Source organism: Pseudophryne corroboree, chromosome 6 (assembly GCF_028390025.1).
Source record: "Pseudophryne corroboree isolate aPseCor3 chromosome 6, aPseCor3.hap2, whole genome shotgun sequence".
Taxonomy (NCBI): domain Eukaryota; kingdom Metazoa; phylum Chordata; class Amphibia; order Anura; family Myobatrachidae; genus Pseudophryne; species Pseudophryne corroboree.
The window spans coordinates 362,390,831-362,412,360 of NC_086449.1; the positions used below are offsets into that span (position 1 = coordinate 362,390,831).

At 47.3% G+C, this 21,530-nt stretch overlaps 1 protein-coding gene and 1 pseudogene across 8 annotated transcripts in view; one reads left to right on the forward strand and one right to left on the reverse strand.

Annotated features, from left to right (window-relative positions):
- SBF1 (SET binding factor 1) overlaps window positions 1-21,530 on the forward strand; it is a 421,239-nt gene that overhangs the window by 259,404 nt on the left and 140,305 nt on the right. For all 8 annotated transcript variants that reach the window (XM_063926659.1, XM_063926653.1, XM_063926655.1 and 5 more), the window contains 2 exons: window positions 2,868-3,072; window positions 15,284-15,480. In XM_063926659.1, coding sequence (XP_063782729.1) covers window positions 2,868-3,072; window positions 15,284-15,480 — 402 coding nt within the window. The remainder of the gene's footprint in view (window positions 1-2,867; window positions 3,073-15,283; window positions 15,481-21,530) is intronic.
- Window positions 20,633-20,753, reverse strand: LOC134937060 (5S ribosomal RNA; annotated as a pseudogene).

Consider the following 21,530-nt stretch of genomic DNA (forward strand, 5'->3'; position numbering starts at 1 on the left):
GATATTTACCTAAGGTGGTTTCTTCGTTCCACCTTAATCAGGAGATTGTGGTTCCAGCTTTTGTCTCTCCTGATTTGTCTCCCAAAGAGCGGTCTTTGGATGTGGTACGGGCTCTCCGTATCTATGTGAAGAGAACTGCTTCCATTCGAAAGTCTGATTCTCTCTTTGTTTTGTTTGGATTTCACAAACGTGGCTGGCCTGCTCACAAGCAGACCCTGGCCAGGTGGATTAGAATGGTGATTGCGCATGCTTATGTGAAGGCTGGTCTGTCGGCTCCTGTTCACATTACGGCCCATTCTACTCGGTCTTTTGGACCTTCTTGGGCGGCCCAACGTGGTACGACCCTTGACCAATTGTGCAAGGCGGCTACGTGGTCCTCCGGGAACACTTTCATAAGGTTCTATGCCTTCGATACTGCCGCTTCCCAGGATGCTTCCTTTGTACGCCGGGTTCTTGTGCCCGCTACAGTGCGTCCCCTCCCATAAGGAACTGCTTTAGGACATCCCCATTGTCCAGACTTGTGGAGCCCAGTGTACCCCGCAGCAGAAAATGAGTTTTATGGTAAGAACTTACCTTTGTTAAAACTCTTTCTGCGAGGTACACTGGGCTCCACAAGGCGTCCACCTTGACGCACTTAGCTTCTTTGGGTTGATATGGCATTAGCCGCTAACACTTCTCTTGTCGTGAGAGTGTGGTGTATGTGGCTACTAACCGTTGTCGTCTCTTTTCCTGCTACTGCATTGGGCTGGTTAACTAAACTGAGCTCCTGTGCTGGGAGGCGGGGTTATAGAGGAGGCGGCGCTGTGCATTCTGGGAACAGCCGAAGCTTTGAGCCTGTTGGTGCCTCGGATCAAGATCCTACTCTACACCCCATTGTCCAGACTTGTGGAGCCCAGTGTACCTCGCAGAAAGAGTTTTAACAAGGGTAAGTTCTTACCATAAAACTCGTTTTTTTATGTGGTTCCTACAGAAGTTATACCATATTATTTCCAGAAATTGACATTATTTATTTAATTCATTCTTAAACTTATTTTTTTAACCCAGTGGGCCAAAAAAAGTGTTTTTTATTGACATTTTTAAGAAAGTCAACCAAAAGCAAACGTGGTTTTTTTTCTCTCCGTCTTATGAACCCCACAAAGAAATACTTTGTGATTCTTGCTTTGCCAATAATTCACCTTTCAAAAAAAGAAGAAAAAGAATTTTATGTGTAATTTTTGACATAAAATCTGCATTTGAAATGAAAATGCATTTTTTTCCACATATTTTTGCGTTCTTCATTGAAACGCTTTCTTCGGGTTACAAGAAGAAGATAAACACTTAACGCTCTGTTGGAGGGATAAAGAATGATACTTCCCATAGAAATTACTCCTGAGCCCGTGAATTTCATCAATATGAGATGGGTTTCTTCAGAAGGTATATAGAGTGAAAATAAATGAAATATGGTGTGAGACCTTTCAGGTAGGTAAAAGCAACTTTTTGGCTGGGAAATCACGGCAATTAATATGGGTGAGTGGTTTCTTATTATTAGAGGTTCACCACGTGATAATAAAGTGATGACTCTTATAAAGGTATCTTTACTGCATGATGCTCACATTAATGCTTACTTCTTATTGCAGTGTGATCCTCGCATCTGGGTTTCTTTTCCATAGAGGTCACTGTTTTATCCGCTGAGTGAGTAATCATGTCCAATAGTGTAGGGGGTTACACCATTTATTAAAAAACATCAAACAAATTCTATATAAAAAACAACAATAGTCCAGTTCTTTCTGGCGGAGGGCTGATGTAAGGTTTTTATCTCTTAAGAAGACCACTGGTATGCATGTTACAATGTCCCGGGCAAGATCTTACCAGCTGGTCAGAGATACTGCAACTCCCGCAGAGATTCAATTGATTTCCTAAATGAAGCACCGCACCAACGTGTTTCGACCGAAAGGGTCTTTTTCGAGGTGGTGCTGGAATGGTTCACTTGATAGATATTTATCCCTTAGTAGGGTTCGTCCTCTTTTCCAGCTGCAGGATCTCCGAGTCCTTCCCGGGAATTTCAACTTTGATAGGTAATGTGGCAGCTGTTGCGGAAGCGGAGCCCAGTCTGTAGCAATGAGCCAGGGACTCCTTGCCAGAGAACGGACACTGCTGGATCACAGGGAGGGAGCAGCTCCGCTAGCAGCCGCTGCACACCGGGTGGGGGGACCAGAGCTGATTGAATCTCTGCGGGAGTTGCAGTATCTCTGACCAGCTGGTATGATCTTGCCCGGGACATTGTAACATAGAATTTGTTTGATGTTTTTTTAATAAATGGTGTAACCCTCTACACTATTGTAGCTGATTACTCACTCAGCGGATAAAACAGTGACATCTGTGGAAAAGAAACCCAGATGCGAGGATCACACTGCAATAAAAAGTAAGCATTAATGTGAGCAATCATGCAGTAAAGATACCTTTATAAGATTCATCACTTTATTATCACATGGTGAACCTTTAACGATAAGAAACCACTCCCCATATTAATTGCTGGGATTTCCCAGCCATAAAGTTGCTTTTACCTACTTGAAAGGTCTCACACCATATTTCATGTATTTTCCCTCTATATACCTTCTGGAGAAACCCATCTCATAGTGATGAAATTCATGGGCCCAGGAGTAATTTAAAAGGGAAGTTTTCCATAGTGCAGGCTAATATTGTCTGGTGTATATTTCTTTTGTATAATATGTGTCTTATACATTGTAGAAATGTATAGTATAGTAGAAACATTTGTATTCTTGCCACTTTGATGAATACTGTACATTGGGAAACCACCTGTTTAGCATATATTACATAGAAACATAGAATGTCTGATCTTTTATCGGTGTCCTTGACATATCTTGCAGTGTCTGAAGATATGGACAGGAGTACGTTGACCTTGTCTACTTTAAAGGCCCCTGAGAAACAAGCAGGAAGCAATATGGCAGAGCGCGCTTGTTGCCGTGACTACCAGAGAATGGGGCTAGGTACTTTGAGTAACAGCTTAACCCGTGCGAAAAATGAACCATTCCGAATATCAACAGTGAATCGCATGTATGCTGTTTGTAACAGGTGAGGGTTATTAATAATGCACAAATATTGCTAATACAGTCATAAAGTCCTGTAACAGTCACATTAAATTGTGAGTACGGATGTCATTACTTCGGTGTTCATTAGCAAAACTTGTTTCTTAAAAGGAATAATTCCCTTTTCTCTAGCATCCATAAGGGATATTGGGGAATCTAGTACGATGGGGTATAGACGGGGTCCAAAGGAGCTGATGCACTTTAAATTTCTTAACTGGGTTTGCTGGCTCCTCCCCTCTGTGCTCCCTCCCACAGGCTGTTTAGAAAAAAGTATCCTCAGTAGAGGATGCACATCTTTGAGCTCCAGAGTGTTTTCTCTTACGTCCTAGAGGATGCTGGGGACTCCGTAAGGACCATGGGGTATAGACGGGCTCCGCAGGAGACATGGGCACTATAAAGAACTTTTAGTATGGGTGTGCACTGGCTCCTCCCTCTATGCCCCTCCTCCAGACCTCAGATTTTGTGCCCAGAGGAGATAGGGTGCATTACAGGGGAGCTCTCCAGAGTTTCTCTGAAAAATAATTTTTTTAGGTTTTTTATTTTCAGGGAGCACTGCTGGCAACAGGCTCCCTTCATCGTGGGACTGAGCAGAGAGAAGCAGACCTACTTAAATGATAGGCTCTGCTTCTTAGGCTACTGGACACCATTAGCTCCAGAGGGAGTAGGAACGCAGGTCTCACCCCGCCGTTCGTCCCAGAGCCGCGCCGCCGTCCTCCTCGCAGAGCCGGAAGATAGAAGCCGGGTGAGTTATAAGAAGAAAAGAAGACTTCAAGGCGGCAGAAGACTTCAGATCTTCACTGAGGTAAGCGCGCAGTGGTAACGCTGCGCGCCATTGCTCCCACACGCTACACACACAGAACGGGCACTGATGGGTGCAGGGCGCAGGGGGGGGGGCGCCCTGGGCAGCAATAAACCTCTGGTCTGGCAAAAAAGGGTACATTAGGCTACGGAGGCAGTAAATGAAGAGATCCCCCGACATTTTTTGAATATTGAAGCGGGACCGAAGCTGGAGGGGGTGGAGCTTGATCCCTCAGCACTAACAGCGCCATTTTCTCCTCAGAACGCTGCTGAGAAGCTGGCTCCCCACACTCTCCCCTGCTGAACTCGGTGACAGAGGGCTGAAAAGAGGGGGGGCATGTTTAAGGCGCAGTGAGTGTATAACATTGATTATATATATAAAAAGCGCTATCTGGGTTATTCCAGTGTCAGTTTGGCGCTGGGTGTGTGCTGGCATACTCTCTCTCTCTGTCTCCCCAAAGGGCCTTGTTGGGGAATTGTCCCCTTATAGATATATCCCTGTGTGTGTGGGGGTATCGGTACGTGCGTGTCGGCATGTCTGAAGCGGAAGGCTCGTCCAAGGAGGAGGTGGAGCAAATGTGTGGTGTCTCCGTCGGCAACGCCGACTCATGATTGGATGGACATGTGGCATATGTTAAATGCGAGTGTGGCCTCATTACATAAAAGACTGGACAAAGCAGAGTCCAGGGAGAAAGCAGGGAGTGAATCCACGGATTGGACTGGGTCACAGAGCCCTTCTGGGTCTCAAAAACGTCCCCTATCCCAAATAGTGGACACTGGTACCGACACGGATTCTGACTCCAGTGTCGACTACGATGATGCAAAATTACACACAAGGGTGGCAAAAAGTATTCAGTGTATGATTATTGCAATAAAATTTGTTTTGCATATCACTGATGACCCCTCTGTCCCCGATACGAGGGTGCGCATGTATAAGGAAAAGAAACCTGAGGTAACCTTTCCCCCATCTCATGAGCTTAACGAGTTATTTGAAAAAGCTTGGGAAACTCCAGATAAAAAACTGCAGGTTCCCAAAAGGGTTCTTATGGCGTATCCTTTCCCTACACAGAACAGGGTACGTTGGGAATCCTCTCCCAGGGTGGACATGGCTTTAACGCGCCTGTCCAAGAAGGTGGCGCTGCCATCTCCAGACACGGCAGCCCTCAAGGATCCTGCTGATCGCAGACAGGAGACTACTTTAAAGTCTATTTATGCGCATACGGGTGCTTTGCTCAGACCGGCAATAGCATCGGCATGGGTATGTAGCGCAGTAGCAGCATGGACAGATACCTTGTCAGCTGACCTTGATACCCTCGACAGTGATACCATTTTATTAACCTTAGCCCACATTAAAGATGCAGTCTTATATATGAGGGACGCACAAAGAGACATTGGGCTGCTGGGTTCCAGGGCCAATGCCATGGCTATTTCTGCGAGACGAGCTCTATGGACCCGCCAATGGACGGGTGATGCAGACTCCAAGAAGCATATGGAGGTTTTACCTTACAAGGGTGAAGTGTTGTTTGTGGAGGGGCTCGCGGACCTGGTTGCCACAGCTACCGCAGGTAAATCTACCTTTTTACGTTTTGTTCCCCAACAGCAAAAGAAAACTCCACAGTATCAGATGCAGTCCTTTCGGTCGCATAAATCCAGAAGAGGTCGGGGCTCCTCCTTCCTTGCCAGAGGTAAGGGTAGAGGAATGAGAACACCTGCTTCGGCTAGTTCCCAGGAGCAGAAGTCCTCCCCGGCTTCTACAAAATCCACCGCATGACGCTGGGGCTCCCCTAAGGGAGTCCGCACCAGTGGGGGCGCGCCTTCGACTTTTCAGCCAGATCTGGATTCTTTCAGACGTGGATCCTTGGGCGATGGAAATTGTTTCCCAAGGCTACAAGCTGGAATTCGAAGAGGTGCCTCCTCGCCGATTTTTCAAGTCGGCCTTGCCAGCTTCACCCCCGGAGAGGGAAGTAGTATTAGCTGCAATTCAAAAGCTGTGTCAACAGCAAGTGGTGGTCAAGGTTCCCCTGGTCCAACAGGGAAAAGGGTATTATTTAACCCTGTTTGTGGTCCCGAAGCCGGATGGTTCGGTCAGACCCATTTTAAATCTAAAATCCCTAAACCTGTACTTGAAAAAGTTCAAATTCAAGATAGAATCGCTCCGAGCTGTAATATCCAGCCTGAAAGGGGGGGTTTTGGTGGTGTCACTGGACATAAAGGATGCATACCTTCATGTCCCCATATACCCCCCTCATCAGGAGTACCTGAGATTCGCTGTACAGGACTGTCATTACCAGTTTCAGACGTTGCCGTTTGGGCTTTCCACGGCCCCGAGGATTTTCACCAAGGTATTGGCAGAGATGATGGTGCTCCTGCGCAGGCAGGGAGTCACAATTATCCCATACTTGGACGATCTGATAAAGGCGAGATCGAGAGAGCAGTTGCTGAAGAGCGTGTCGCTCTCCCTAAAAGTGCTGCAACAGCACGGTTGGATTCTGAATCTGCCAAAGTCACTATTGGTTCCAACGACTCGGCTATCATTCCTAGGCATGATTCTTGACACGGAACAAAACAGGGTTTTTCTCCCATTCGAAAAAGCCCAGGATCTCCAGAACATGGTCAGAGACCTGCTAAAACCAAAAAGAGTGTCTGTTCATCAATGCACTCGAGTTCTGGGGAAAATGGTGGCAGCCTACGAGGCCATCCCCTTCGGCAGGTTTCATGCGAGGACTTTTCAGTTGGACCTTCTGGACAAGTGGTCCGGGTCCTATCTACAAATACATCAGAAAATAACCCTGTCCCCCCGGGGCCAGGGTGTCTCTCCTGTGGTGGCTGCAGAGTGCTCACCTTCTAGAGGGTCGCAGGTTCGGCATTCAAGACTAGGTTCTGGTGACCACGGACGCGAGCCTCCGAGGATGGGGAGCAGTCACACAAGGAAGAAATTTTCAGGGACTATGGTCAAGCCAGGAGGCTTGTCTACACATCAACGTACTGGAATTGAAGGCCATATACAACAGCCTACGACTAGCGGAGAATATTCTTTGCGACCTACCGGTTCTGATTCAATCAGACAACGTCACAGCCGTGGCTCATGTAAACCGCCAAGGCGGCACAAGGAGCAGAGTGGCGATGGCGGAAGCCGCCAGGATTCTTCGCTGGGCGTAAAATCACGTAAGCGTTCTGTCAGCTGTCTTCATTCCGGGAGTGGACAACTGGAAAGCAGACTTCCTCAGCAGACACGATCTCCATCCGGGAGAGTGGGGACTTCATCAAGAAGTTTTTGCAGACATAACAAGTCTTTAGGGAATTCCTCAAATAGACATGATGGCGTCACGCCTCAACAAGAAGCTTCGGCGGTATTGTGCCAGGTCTCGGGACCCTCAGGCAGTAGCAGTAGACGCCCTGGTGACACCATGGGTGTTTCAGTCGGTCTATGTATTTCCTCCTCCTCCTCTCATCTCAAAAATATTGAGAATCATAAGACAAAGAAGAGTGCAGACAATACTCATTGTCCCAGATTGGCCTCGAAGGGCCTGGTACTCAGATCTTCAGGAAATGCTCACAGAAGATCCGTGGCCTCTTCCTCTCAGGGAGGACCTGTTGCAGCAGGGGCCATGTGTGTTCCAAGACTTACCGCGGTTACGTTTGACGGCATGGCGGTTGAACACCGAATCCTAGCTGGGAAAGGTATTCCGGAGGAAGTTATCCCTACTCTGATAAAGGCTAGGAAGGAGGTGACGGCAAAGCATTATCACCGTATCTGGAGGAAGTATGTATCTTGGTGTGAAGCCAAGAATGCTCCTACGGAAGATTTCCAACTGGGCCGGTTTCTCCACTTTCTACAGACAGGAGTGGATATGGGCCTGAAGTTAGGGCCGAAATCTGTACCTTAATGGAGCCTATCTATATTCTTTCAGAGGGAATTGGCTTCTCTCCCAGAAGTCCAGATGTTTGTGAAGGGAGTGCTGCACATCCAGCCCCCCTTTGTTCCCCCAGTGGCACCGTGGGACCTTAACGTGGTGTTAAGTTTCCTGAAATCTCACTGGTTTGAACCTCTTCAAACAGTGGAATTAAAATTTCTCACGTGGAAGGTGGTCATGTTATTGGCCTTGGCATCTGCAAGGCGGGTGTCCGAATTGGCGGCCTTGTCCCACAAGAGCCCCTATTTGGTTTTCCATGTGGATAGGGCAGAGTTGAGGACACGTCCTCAATTTTTGCCTAAGGTGGTTTCTGCATTTCATATGAACCAACCTATTGTGGTGCCTGTGGCTACGGGGGACTGGGAGGACTCCAAGTCCCTGGATGTAGTCGGGGCCTTAAAGATTTATGTAGCCAGGACGGCTAGGGTTAGGAATACAGAGGCTCTGTTTGTCCTGTATGCAGCCAACAAGGTTGGCGCTCCTGCTTCTAAGCAGACTATTGCTCGCTGGATCTGTAACACGATTCAGCAGGCTCATTCGACGGCTGGATTGCCGTTACCAAATTCGGTAAAGGCCCATTCCACTAGGAAGGTGGGCTCTTCTTGGGCGGCTGCCCGAGGCTTCTCGGCATTACAGCTTTGCCGAGCAGCTACTTGGTCGGGTTCAAACACTTTTGCTAAATTCTACAAGTTTGATACCCTGGCTGATGAGGACCTTGCGTTTGCTCAGTCGGTGCTGCAGAGTCATCCGCACTCTCCCGCCCGGTTGGGAGCTTTGGTATAATCCCCGTGGTCCTTACGGAGTCCCCAGCATCCTCTAGGACGTAAGAGAAAATAAGATTTTAAACCTACCGGTAAATCTTTTTCTCCTAGTCCGTAGAGGATGCTGGGCGCCCGTCCCAGTGCGGACTACATCTGCAAGACTTGTATATAGTTGTTGCTTTCATAAGGGTTATGTTACAGTTGGAATCGGTCTTTGACTGATACTGTTTATTGTTCATGCTGTTAACTGGTTGCGTATATTCCAGGTTATATGGTATGATTGGTGTGGGCTGGTATGAATCTTGCCCTTAGATTAACAAAATCCTTTCCTCATATTGTCCATCTCCTCTGGGCACAGTTCTCTAACTGAGGTCTGGAGGAGGGGCATAGAGGGAGGAGCCAGTGCACACCCATACTAAAAGTTCTTTATAGTGCCCATGTCTCCTGCGGAGCCCGTCTATACCCCATGGTCCTTACGGAGTCCCCAGCATCCTCTACGGACTAGGAGAAAAAGATTTACCGGTAGGTTTAAAATCTTATTTTCTTCAATTTCTTTTTAATGTTTGTTATTTTCGGTATGCTGTTTGGGCAACAGCATACCTGCACCGTGGGAGCTAGTGGGGGTGGGGGGGGGGACTTTCACCGGCCTTAGGGGGTGCAGAGCTGCTTCCCTGCTGCAGGACCACCGTCCTGAGGGGTTGTTGTTCAGTGGGGCACTGCGCCTTGGCTGTCACAGACGCCTCACAGCGCACACCCCTAACACTGCCTGAAGGTGACATTTGTGGTGAGTACAAACCGGGGGGCCCACTAGGAGAGGTCCCCTGGTTTACTGTGAGGCTGAATGCGGGCGTGACATACGGAACCCTCTGGGGGGGCGGGGGGGTTCCCACTAAGATCCCCTGTGTAGACTGGCACACAACCACTTAGACTAGTACTTGTTTTGATGTTTTTAAGCTGAAAGGAGACTTTGCCAGTATAATAAATCACTATAGCTCCAGCGCCATTGGAGGGGGCAGAGCTACCTCAGAGCGAGACCAGAGGCATTTTGTCGCCTTCCTCTGCTTACTGCAGTCATACACAGCACACACAGCGCTTCCTGACTCCTCAGCCACGCTGGATATCTGGTACAGGGTGTAGCAAAGGGGGAGAGCCGCTATTGTACACTATCTGTGTCCTCTACAGGACAGAATTTATTAGTGTTTACTGTGATAAAGTTTGCTGGCAGCCTCACCGGGGCTGTGCAGCTAGGGGTGTGCTGGTGTCCTTCTCTCTCTGGGCCTCCTCTCACATACAGTAAGGGCAGGCTTGCAATATAACTGTCTGTATGTATGTGTATGTTATTGTGCTTACTGCGAAACATGGGTAAACTCAAGCTGTGCAGTGTATGCCACACCAGATTCTCTCCATTATCATCTGATTCTGTTTCATGTGAACAATGCATCCAATCTTCCAAATCATTGAAGGGGCTTGCGGAGATGGCCCAGAGCCCCACTGGCTAGGGTCTCTTAAAACTATGATGTCTAATATGTCATCCCCAGCTCACTGCAAATGTTCAGAAAACTCAGGTACTACAACAGGCTGTTGCAGATTTAGTTGCTAGGGCAGATGTTGCACAGCCCCCCTCCTCTCATGCAGGACCACAAAAGCGTGGTTTACCTGCACTACTATTTGACGCAGATGAGGATATACAGGAGGATGGGGAGGACTTGGGCCCGTTAGTGGGGATCCCGTTTCTGCTCAGAGTATTGAACCCCTAATACTGGCTATACGGGACGTGTTAAAGCTCCCTGTAGAGGACACTGCATCACAGCAGTCGTTTTTCTTTATACAAAACAAGCCTAATGTCACTTTCCCCTGATTCTACAGAGTTAGATGACCTATTCAGGCTGGCCTGGAAAAATGCAGACAAAAAAAAACAAGTGTCAAAAAAGTTTTTGCGCACTTTCCCATTTGCTCCTGATGGTAGGAAATTTTGGGAGGAACCCCCAGGGGTTGATGTATGAGTCTCTCGACTGTCCAAAAAGGTGGTGCTGCCTGCCCTGGGCTCCTTTACCATAAAAGACCTTGGGGATAGAAAATAGAGACTACACTCAAATCTATTTACATGGCAGCAGGTTTATCGCAAAGGCCGGTCATTGCGGGTTGCTGGATGACCCATGCCATTCATTCATGGGCCACTCAAATTCAGGAGGGCCTCTCTGGGGATATGCCCTTGGTCACTATGGCGACCCTCCTAAAATGCATTCAGGACACTACACATGTCCTCTGTGATTCGCTCAAGGAGATGGGGGACATTAATGCTAGGACTTCTACCATGGCAGTGTCGGTGCGCAGGGCCTTGTGGTTGCGTCAGTGGATTGCAGATGCAGAATCCAAACGCGGTGTGGAATCCCTCCCCTTCTCAGGGGAATGACTTTTGGGGTTGAATTGGATACGTGAATTTCCAACGTTACGGCTGGGAAATCAACGTTTCTCCCCTCTGGGGCCCCGCCGGCGAGACGCTCCTACTCGGGGCCGTCTGTACAGTCCTTTCGGTCTCATAGATTTTGATCTAAGGCCAGAGGTGCCTTCAATGCAACTAGAGGCACCAGAGGAAGTCAAGAAAGCCTGCAAGCACCAGCTCTCAGGAACAGACCACTAATTTTGCTTCCACTAAGGCCTCAGCATGACGGTGCCCACCCACCCGGAGTGGATCTCGAGGTGGGAGCTCAACTGCGTCACTTCAGCCACGTTTTGGAGGCTTCCTGCCAGGATTCGTGGGTCAGGGATCTCGTTTCTCAAGGCTACAAGCTGGAGTTCGACAGTACTCCTCCCCAACAATTTTTTAAATCAAGCTTACCAGCTTTGGAGGATATGCAGGTTACGTTGCAACAGACCATCCTAAAGTTGGTCCAGTCCCACGGCATTGTTCCAGTACCAATACCACAACAAGGCAAGGGTTATTACTCCTACCTGTTTGTGGTTCCAAAACCGGATGGTTCGGTAAGACCCATTTTGAATCTAAAATCCTTGAATCCTTACCTGAAGGTGTTTACGTTCAAATGGAATCCTTGCGAGCAGTGATTGCGGTCCTGGAAGAACAGGAATTCATGGTTTCCTTGGATTTCAAGGATGCCTACCTTCATGTTCCGATTTGTCCGCCTCATCAGGCGTACCTGAGGTTTTTCCTGTTGGACGATCACTACCAATTTCAGGCACTGCCCTTCGGCCTATCCACAGCTCCGAGGGTGTTCACAAAGGTGAAGGTAGAGATGATGTTCCAGGTCTGTTTCCAGGGAATCAATATTGTCCCTTACCTGGACGATCTTCTGATCAAAGCAAGATCCAGGGAGCTTTTGTTGCTCCATATCGACCGCACTATCCAACTTCTGTCACGCTCAACTTACAGAAGTTCCACCTGGAGCCGTCTCAGCAGCTCCTGTTCCTGGGAATGTTGCTGGATGCTGTGGCCCAGAAGGTGTTCCTACCAGAAGACAAGGTGAGAACACTTCAGGAGATGGTCCGCATGGTGCTCCATCCTACTCGAGTGTCCATCCATCTTTGCATAAGATTGTTGGGAAAGATGGTCGCCTCATACATGGCGATCCAATACGAGAGGTTCCATGCCAGGTCTTTTCAGCTGGATCTCCTGAGCAAATGGTCCGTATCACATCTTCAGATGCACCGGATGATACGGCTGTCGCCTCAGACTAGGATTTCCCTCCTGTGGTGGCTGCAATCCTCCAATCTCCTGGAAAGCTGGAGTTTCGGGATTCAGGATTGGATCCTCCTCATAAAGGATGTGAATCTGAGAGGATGGGGAGCTGTCTACCAAGAGTCGCAGTTCCAGGGCAGGTAGTCAGCCCTAGAATCCCTCCTTGCGATCAACATTCTTGTACTTCGGGTGATCTACAATGCTCTGCTTCAGGCCTTTCCTATGCTCAAGGATCACTCAATCCAGGTACAGTCGGACAACGCCACGGCAGTGGCATACATCAATCGACAAGGAGGAACAAGAAGCAGAGCCTGCATGCGAGAGGTGTCAAGAATACTCATCTGGGCAGAAAGAAATGCAATAGCAATGTCGGCTATCTTCATTCCGGGTGTGGACAACTGGGAAGCGGACATCCTGAGTCGTCATGATCTCCACCCGGGGGAGTGGGGTCTCCACCTTTAGGTGTTCCAACAGATTGTCCACCGGTGGGGCTGCCCGCTGATAGACATGATGGCTTCTTGGCTCAACCAGAAGCTTCACTGGTATTGCTCACTAACCAGGGACCCTCAGGCAAGGGCAGTAGATTCACGTCGCCTTGGCCTTACCGGCTAGTCTACCTGTTTCCTCCGATTCCGTTGCTCCCAAGGGTGCTCAAGCGCATTCCGAAATCAGGGAATCCAGGCAATTCTGATTGCCTCGGATTGGCCTCGGAGAGCGTGGTACGCGGATCTTCTGGACATGTCCGTCGAAGACCCTTGGCCTCTACCTCTCAGAATAGATCTTCTTCAACAATGACCGTTCGTCTACCCAGACTTACGGCAAATTCGTTTGACGGCATGGAAGTTGAGCGGAACATCCTAGCTCACAAGGGCCTTTCCAAAAAGGTTATTACTACCATGGTTCAGGCCAGGAAACCTATGGCGTCAAAACACTATCATCATATCTGGAGAAGATATGTCTCTTGGTGCGTGGAACGCACGTATTCCCCCTGTAGCGTTCCACTTCGGATGTTTCTTACGTTTCCTAACTGGTGTGGATAACGGCTTACGTCTGGGTTCCATTAAGGTCCAGATTTCAGCGCTCTCCATTTTCTTCCAGAAGAAATTGGCTGTGTTGCCAGAAGTTCAGACCTTCTTGCAAGGGGTGCTCCACATACAACCTCCTTTTGTGCCACCTACGGCACCCTGGGATTTGAATGTAGTGTTGGAATTTCTACAGTCCTTCTGGTTTGAACCTCTGATGATGGTAGAAGACAAGTACCTCACGTGGAAGGCGGTGATGTTACTGGCCCTGTCTTCTGCTCGACGTGCCTCAGAATTGGGGGCCTTATCATGTAAAAGTCCGTACTTGGTCTTTTACGAGGACAGAGCGGAGCTCTGGACTAGACAGCAGTTCCTGCCGAAGGTTGTCTCCGCGTTTCACCTGAATCAACCTATTCTGGATTCCGTCCGCTTCTGATACTTCTGCTCTTCCGGAGGCATTGGATACTGTGCGTGCTTTGAAAATCTAAGTCAAGAGAACAGCTCGGATCAGAAAGACGGATTCCTTGTTCGTGCTCTATGGTGCGCAGAAAAAAGGTTGCCCTGCTTCTAAGCAGTCCATTGCTCGTTGTATTGGGTTTACTATCCTTCAGGACTATGTGTTGACAGCCTTGCCTGTTCCTAAGTCTCTGAAGGCCCACTCTACCAGATCAGTGGGCTCTTCCAGGGCGGCTGCGCGTTGAGTCACTGCCTTGCAACTCTGCCGAGCAGCTACCTGGTCGGGGAAAAACACTTTTGTGAAGTTCTACAAGTGTGATACCCTGGCCAAAGAGGATACCCAGTTTGGGCAGGCAGTACTGCAGCAGTCTCCGCACGTTCCCGCCCGTTCTGGAAGCTTTGGGACATCCCCATCGTACTAGATTCCTCAATATCCCTTATGGATGCTAGAGAAAATAGGATTTTAATTACCTACCCGTAAATCCTTTTCTTGTAGTTTATAAGGGATATTGGGTGCCCGCCTCAGTGTGTTGACCTTTCTGCAAGTTCTCTTTTATGTGGTTACCTGTTCAGCTGCTGCTGCTGTTGTTCCAACCGTTGCTGGTCATTGTATGTTAGTGGTGTGCTATTTTATTAATCTCACCTCTTTGTTGTCATGTTTCCTTCTCTCATATATGTCCTTTCTCCTTCGGGCACATTTTTACCTATAACTGCCTTTGGGAGGGGGCATAGAGTGGAGGAGCCAGCACACCCAGTGAAGAAAATTAAAGTGCACCGGCTCCTTTGGACCCCGTCTATACCCCATCGTACTAGATTCCCCAATATCCCTTATGGACTACGAGAAAAAGATTTACCGGTAGGAAATTAAAATCCTATTATTATTATTATTATTATTATTATTATTATCATCATCATCATCCTTGATATACTGACACAAGGGGTCTGCAGCGCCATGCAGAGTACATAAAAGCGTGTGCGAGCAAAACAATGAAAAAAGCTATAAGAAACTTAACATGCAAAACATTGCATAATATGGGATGCAAGTTCAATAACCATTTTGCACAGCAGCTGATCAGGTCTGAACTGCGCATGCGCCGGCTCCGCCGTGACAAGCAGAGGCAGTCGCTGGGCGGGAGGGGGCGGGCCGGCTGCGTTTGGCCGCCATTTTAGAGGCGCAGTCCGGACAACGCAGGTGTGCCGGACCGTGTGGGGGCGGGCTGCGGCGGCTGCGTGATGTCACACGCAGCCACTGCAACCCGGAAAGCGACAGGAGCTGCGCTGGTAGGGTGCCACTCTTCAAGTGCAGAAGTATCGCCGCTTTGCGATGCTTTTGTACTTGAGCGGCGGGGTAGGGCCTGACATGCGGGGCGGACTATTCCTGTGCTGGGCGTTCCCCCACATGTCAGGGAAGCTGATCGTAGATATGCTAACTTGAGCACATCTACGATCAGGTCTGAATTAGGCCCATTATCCATTAAACTGATTTTCATTTGTTTCAATTGTGCCATGTTAACTTTGTTACTTTTTAATTTTGTTCATCTTCATTGTGCAGCTATCCAGGGTTGCTAATTGTTCCTCAGACCATCCAGGACAACACTCTGCAAAAGATTTCCCGCTGCTATCGACAGAATAGATTTCCGGTAGTGTGTTGGCGCAGCCCTCGTACCAAAGCTGTGCTCTTACGTTCTGGGGGTCTTCATGGCAAAGGTGTGGTTGGACTTTTTAAGTCTACCAACACTGCTGCCACAGGTTAGTAGCTGTCCTATTTTATTGGTATAATTTGATTAGGGAAATGTTTTTTGTTATCTCCTTTGTAACAAGAAAACAGACAATTTCGTTAGTCACAGGTCCAAGTAAGACTTATAAGCAGTGTTTCTATGGGGTACAGGCCTTTTTTTTTTGCCTTGTTTTTAGTACTCCCTTCATACATATTATTCATATACCTGATTCACTTGAAAATCTTTCAAGTTATTCCTGGATAAAAAAAAATTTTTGTACATTCCTGCAGTCTTCCTGTGATAAGCAATTCTACTTTTTCTCGGGACCTCAGTCCCTGTAACTGGTGTTTCTCCTTCAGTACTCCATGGCACCTTTTATAAGTTAGGCAGAGACAGGTGGCTAAAAATCTAACTTGGATGGCATTATAGGGCTCATCTATTTTCTCTGTGTTTTTGAGCAACTTTCCAAATGGCCTCTAAAAAATCTACAACATTTGAAACACATGGATGGGAAACTTGGGCTGCCATGGTTGCCTTGTAGAAAAGGTGTTATCAGGTGACAAAATGTGATGTTCTCTCCTTCTGCTGTATGGCATCCCAATGGGATGTATGTATCCAGTACAATAGGGGAGGTCACAAAGAAATAAATTAGCATCAGACATTTTCTGTAAGTGGATGTGTGGAGAAACATGTCTTCCAAACTGAGACTTGACAGAGGATAAAATAGACAAGTGATAATGTCTTAAGAAGTTATAGATAGATGTCCATTTTGCTGCCTTACAATGCGCTCTGTCAGTGAGGTCCGAGCTCTCTTTGTCTAAGAAGTTGCTACCGCTCTAGTACAGTGACCTCTTAGTATCTCTGGTACGTTATGTCCACGTATTTAATTTAACTGTATGATATTTATGTATTCCTAAGGTACTTTGTCATGGATAAGTACTCAGTAATGGATCTCACTAAATGCAGTAAATGCAGTCTCTTCCCTTTGCTAACAAAAAGTTGTGTATAAATATATGGTGAAGTAATTTTTCTGTGAGCCACTAGGGGACACTGGCACAACTTCAAGACCGTGGGGTGATGATGGTGGCTTACAGGGAGCTGGCACTTTAAATAATCTAAGAAGTGAAACGTACTCCTCCCCCTCTATCCCCCATCATCCCTCAGTTTTGAATTTGTGCCGAGGGAGCCGGTCACTGCTGACTGAGCTCCAGCTCAGTCTCTATATTTACTTTCATTTATTTAATTTATTTAACTTTTTTAATCATGGGACTTAGTTCCCTCAGCCTCAGGAACCCTTCGCCACGTATATGAGAGAAGTGGGGTACGGGTTACACACTAGCAGCGTCAAGTTGCACAAGGAGAACAGTGCTTAACCTGAGAAGCACTGTTCCTCCCGAGACAGCAAGAACAGCGCTTAACTTGAGAAGCACTATTCCTCCCGAGACAGCTGCATCCTGAGGCTCTGGTTGGGTGAGTGAGCCTCCTTGTATGAGGCACTGTGCGGTGCCCACGTCCAGCGCAGCAGTGCCCCCCACATTCCCTCCTTTCCCTGCTGGCTATGACTGTCCGTGGTAGCGGCGTGGTCTCCACTACACTGCCGTGCTGACAATATACAGCGCGGCAGTGTGAGTGAGTGAGCCTCCTTGTGTGGGGCACTGTGCGCGACTGGCCGCAGCGTGGTCTTCACTTCACTGCTGCGCTGACAGTGCACAGCGCGACAGCATAGCTCACTCAGTGCAGGACAGAGGGAGTATACAGCTGAGGTTAGTGGAGCAGATCCGCTGTAAGCAGCGGATCTGGGGGCTATGGCGCAGAGCATTTAAATAGAAGGCAAACAGCATCTGGAGCACCTTGTGAGTTGGGTGCAGCAAAGGCTGATTTTAATTGTGTAAGGCACCCACACAAAATGGCGCTTAGGGACCTGGTTGAGATGGGTGCCTGTGCATAGGGAACGGAGTTGGCAGGTTTACAAACTGTCAGTCACAGAAAAAAGTTCCTTTCTCCTCTAGGCAGCTCATGAATAGCAAGAATGTTTCTTCTCTCCTCAGAAGTCTCCTTTCTCCTCAGGAATCAGCACTGTTAGCAGAGACAGGTGCACATTCCTTCAGACTACCAGAAACCTGAAAGCCTCATTCACATAAAATAAAGGCTGGTGGCAGAGGGAGTTAGAATAGAGGAGTAGTACAAATATTATACCTCCCTCTATCCTTCTGATATTCCCCTCTCTCTCTATATATATTATTGAGAGTGCTGGTGAGAATTGTATGTGTTACCACTCTGTCCGTCACAATGGTAGACGAGGGACCAGCTAATAAGGCATCACAAAAACTATGATAAGTGTAAAAAAAAAAAGCTCACACACACACGATTTCTTCCTGTGTGAAGCATGTGCTTCAGAGCAGTGGCGGAACTACCGCCAGTGCAGGCAGTGTCTTGCACTGGGGCCCGCCACTGTCCAGGGGCCCAAAACCAGAGCTGTGTGCCGAAGGAGGAGGAGGGAGGTGGAGGAGGGAGTCGCAGCAGCGCTGTGTAATTGGTGGAGGCGCTGCTGCTGCTGGCCCTCTCCTTCACCATAGGCTGCCCTCCGCCGCTGTGAATGCTGGGATGCGCTTCCCAGCATTCACAGCGGCGGAGGGCAGCCTTTGGTGAAGGAGAGGGCCAGCAGCAGCAGCGACTCCACCAATTACACAGTGCTGCTGCGGCTCCCGAGTCCCCCTCCTCCTCCTACTCCTTCTTCTCCCTGGCTGCCCGGGATCTGCCAGAAGCTGCACAAGGAGCCTGAGCCAGCGGAAACAGTAAGTATGTCTATTCTATCTATCTATCTATCTATCTATCTATCTATCTATCTATCTATCTATCTATCGATCGTTCTATCTATCCTGTCTGCCTTAATGTGTAAAAAGGGGGACTGTCTGCCGTAATGTTTAAAAAAAAAAAAAAGGGACGCTGTCTGCCGTAATGTGTAAAAAAGAAAAAAGAAGGGGACGCTGTCTGCCGTATATGTGTAAAAAGGGGGACGCTGTCTGCCGTAATGTGTAAAAAGGGGACGCTGTCTGCCGTAATGTGTAAAAGGTTGACGCTGTCTGCCGTAATGTGTAAAAAGGGGAATCTGTCCGCCGTAAGGTGTAAAAGGGGCTCTACCTGGTGTAGTGGTGCTACCGTGCGGCGTAATTTGAATAATGGAGACTACTGTGCACCGTTATATGAATTGGTATTATTTTGTGGCCACACCCCTATTTTTTGACGCGCACCTAATGCGCGCGCCACACCTGTTTTACATGGAGTGTGGGGGGCTCCGATGCCATTTCTTGCATACCGCGCTAAAATGTCTAATTACGGCACTGTTGCTAGGTATCCATTTCCCTGGTCCTAAGCAGGTTCCCCTCACCAGATCCTCTCCAGGGGTGAGGGGGTGGACTTGGATGGGATGGGGGGTGGGGGGGTTGCGGCAAAGCATTTTGTCGCACATGGGCGCTAGTTCCGCCACTGCTTCAGAGGTTACGTTAGTTAATCCATTCCAAGACGCTAATTTTCCCCCCTGGTCGGTAGCACTCAAAAAAACCATCTCACAATTACATAATGAGGTGTCTGCTTTACAAAAGACTGTTAAGGAGATTCCCCAAAATAATGTACTTTCTGTTGCTACAGAACCACTGTGGGTGGCAGGTCTTCTCTCTCAGGACGAAGCTAAAGAGGACGATCGCGAGTTGGGCGAAATTACTGACCCAGACGAAGAAGTTGCACAGGAACCTTCTCAGGGGGTTGAATCTCTTATTTTAGCTATAACATAAGTTTTGAAACCGGATTCACCATATACTGCTTTATTTGGTAGAAAGCAGTGTTCATCGTTCACTTATCCTTTTTCCAAGAAACTGGATGATCAGCTAACTGAGACTTGGAAACACTGGGACAAGCGGTTTCAGATGCCTAAAGGTTTTAGTATTTATCCATTTCCATCAGCTATGACGGATAAATGAGAGATGTAACCTCGAGTGGACTCCTCTATCCAGGTTGTCCAAAAAGACTGCATTACCTGTTCTGGGAGCAACTTCACTGAAAGACCTGTCTGACCGGAAGCTGGACAACATGTTGAAGTCCATCTATTCGGCCGCAGGTGTCTCACTTAGACCAATCTTGGTAAGTTCCTGGGTGAACAAGGCAGTGGAGCATTGGGCCACTAAATTGGGCCACTAAAAAGGACTTACAAGAGAGAGTTCTGTTAGAAGAAGTATTGATCTTAGCGGGACATATTAAGGAATCCACTATATATCTAGGAGAAGTGGCTAGGGATATCGGACAAGTTAACTCGAGAATCTCCGCAGCAACCTTTGGAGCCAGAACAGTTCTTTGGCTTCGGTCATGGAAAGTTGTCGCTGAGTCAAAAAGAGCGACGGAAGCACTTCCGTTCACAGGTGACATTCTTTTTGGAAAAGAACTAGACTCGTTATTTTCTCAGGCTACGGGTGGTAAATCTACATTTTCTGCTGCGGGGTACACTGGGGTTCCACAGGGAATAACATCGGGGTGTACCGAGGCACCAACAGGCTAAAAGCTTTGACTGTTCCCAGAATGCATAGCGCCGCCTCCTCTATAACCCCGCCTCTGTGCACAGGAGCTCAGTTTTGTAGTTGGTACCTGCAGACAACGGGCAGGGCTGCTCCAGCAGCCCTATGAAGAGCTTTTTTAAGTGAATTTTGAAAAACTTCCAGGGCTGCAGCAGAGACACTGTTGGTATTAGATGTCAACTTTGAAAAAGAAAAAAAGAAGACTCTTGTTGGGAAGCACTCATATACAGATAATATTGTACGACTAAATGTCAAAAATTAGCTAGCTAAGATACAAAGTTTTATTAATTCTCATTAAAATTGATTATTGGGGAGTTCAATAGGCGCCATTATTTGTTAAGTAGTGACATTGCGAAAATATAGGGAATAATGTATAAATTACGAGGTGCCAATACCTGATTCTGGCCGAGATGGGTATATCTATGATTTTGTTAATATTTATACTCCAACTGTGGGTCAGTCTGTGATTATAAATTGCTCATTTGTTGAAAATATGACCGTCATTTGTAAACTGCTATATATCCCAATTGGGAATTTTGATCCTAGCAGATGGTTGAATCATAGGTCATGACCGAGACGTAAGATAATGCTCTATAATAGTGACAGATGGGTGGCAAATATTTGCAGTACCAGGGTGTTCCTTAGTAGTCTCCTATCCAAGTACTTAACCCGGCCCTCCACTGCTTGGCTTCCAAGATCAGATGAGATTGGGCATCTCCAGCGGGGTATGACCGCAGACCTTATGCTCACCCTTGTCACGCTGTGTCCAAAATTGGGCACAGATAAGAGCCGATTAGTGTTATCATATGAGCCACAGGTTTGAGAGAAACACAGCTGATTTGATGTGGAAAAAAGGGATTTCTTATCACAGATGATAAAGTATACTCAGGGATTAAATACCCATCTAAATTGTCAGGGCTTAAGTAGTCGCAGTATAAGTAGGAAAAGACCTATATATTACACAGTTATCACATGCATGTAAATCAGACATTAGATAATGGTATTATTATAATTGTGCAAAAAGAAGGGAACCTCCAAATTTGGTCTCCAAAGCCACAATATGCATGCGTAATTACACTATAAATTGTGAGAATCAACTGAGCAGTGAAACCTACAGCTCTCAAAAACCAATCACGAATTATTGTCAAATGAGTTGACACAGTATGTATTCCTTATGATACATGCAAAACATAAAATGATACTGAAAAAAATTTTTATATAAGGATTTCTGCAGTGTAAAGGAAAAGAGAGAAGACGTTTTTGTTTTAAATGGGGTCCAAAGTTAACAGATGTATCCACATCCGCTTTTTTGATAAAGATATAGACCCCAAGAAGTTTTGTACTTATTCCTTTGCTGTTGATAATTAGATGTCACTCAATATAGTATAATAGTCTGTGTAACGTATAGGTAGGATGTTAATAAATACCTGTCCACGCTGGTGCATAAATAATATATAACCAAACCTGGTGTAACAGTCTTATAGTTTAAATCCTACTTGTATGATGAGGGAGATCC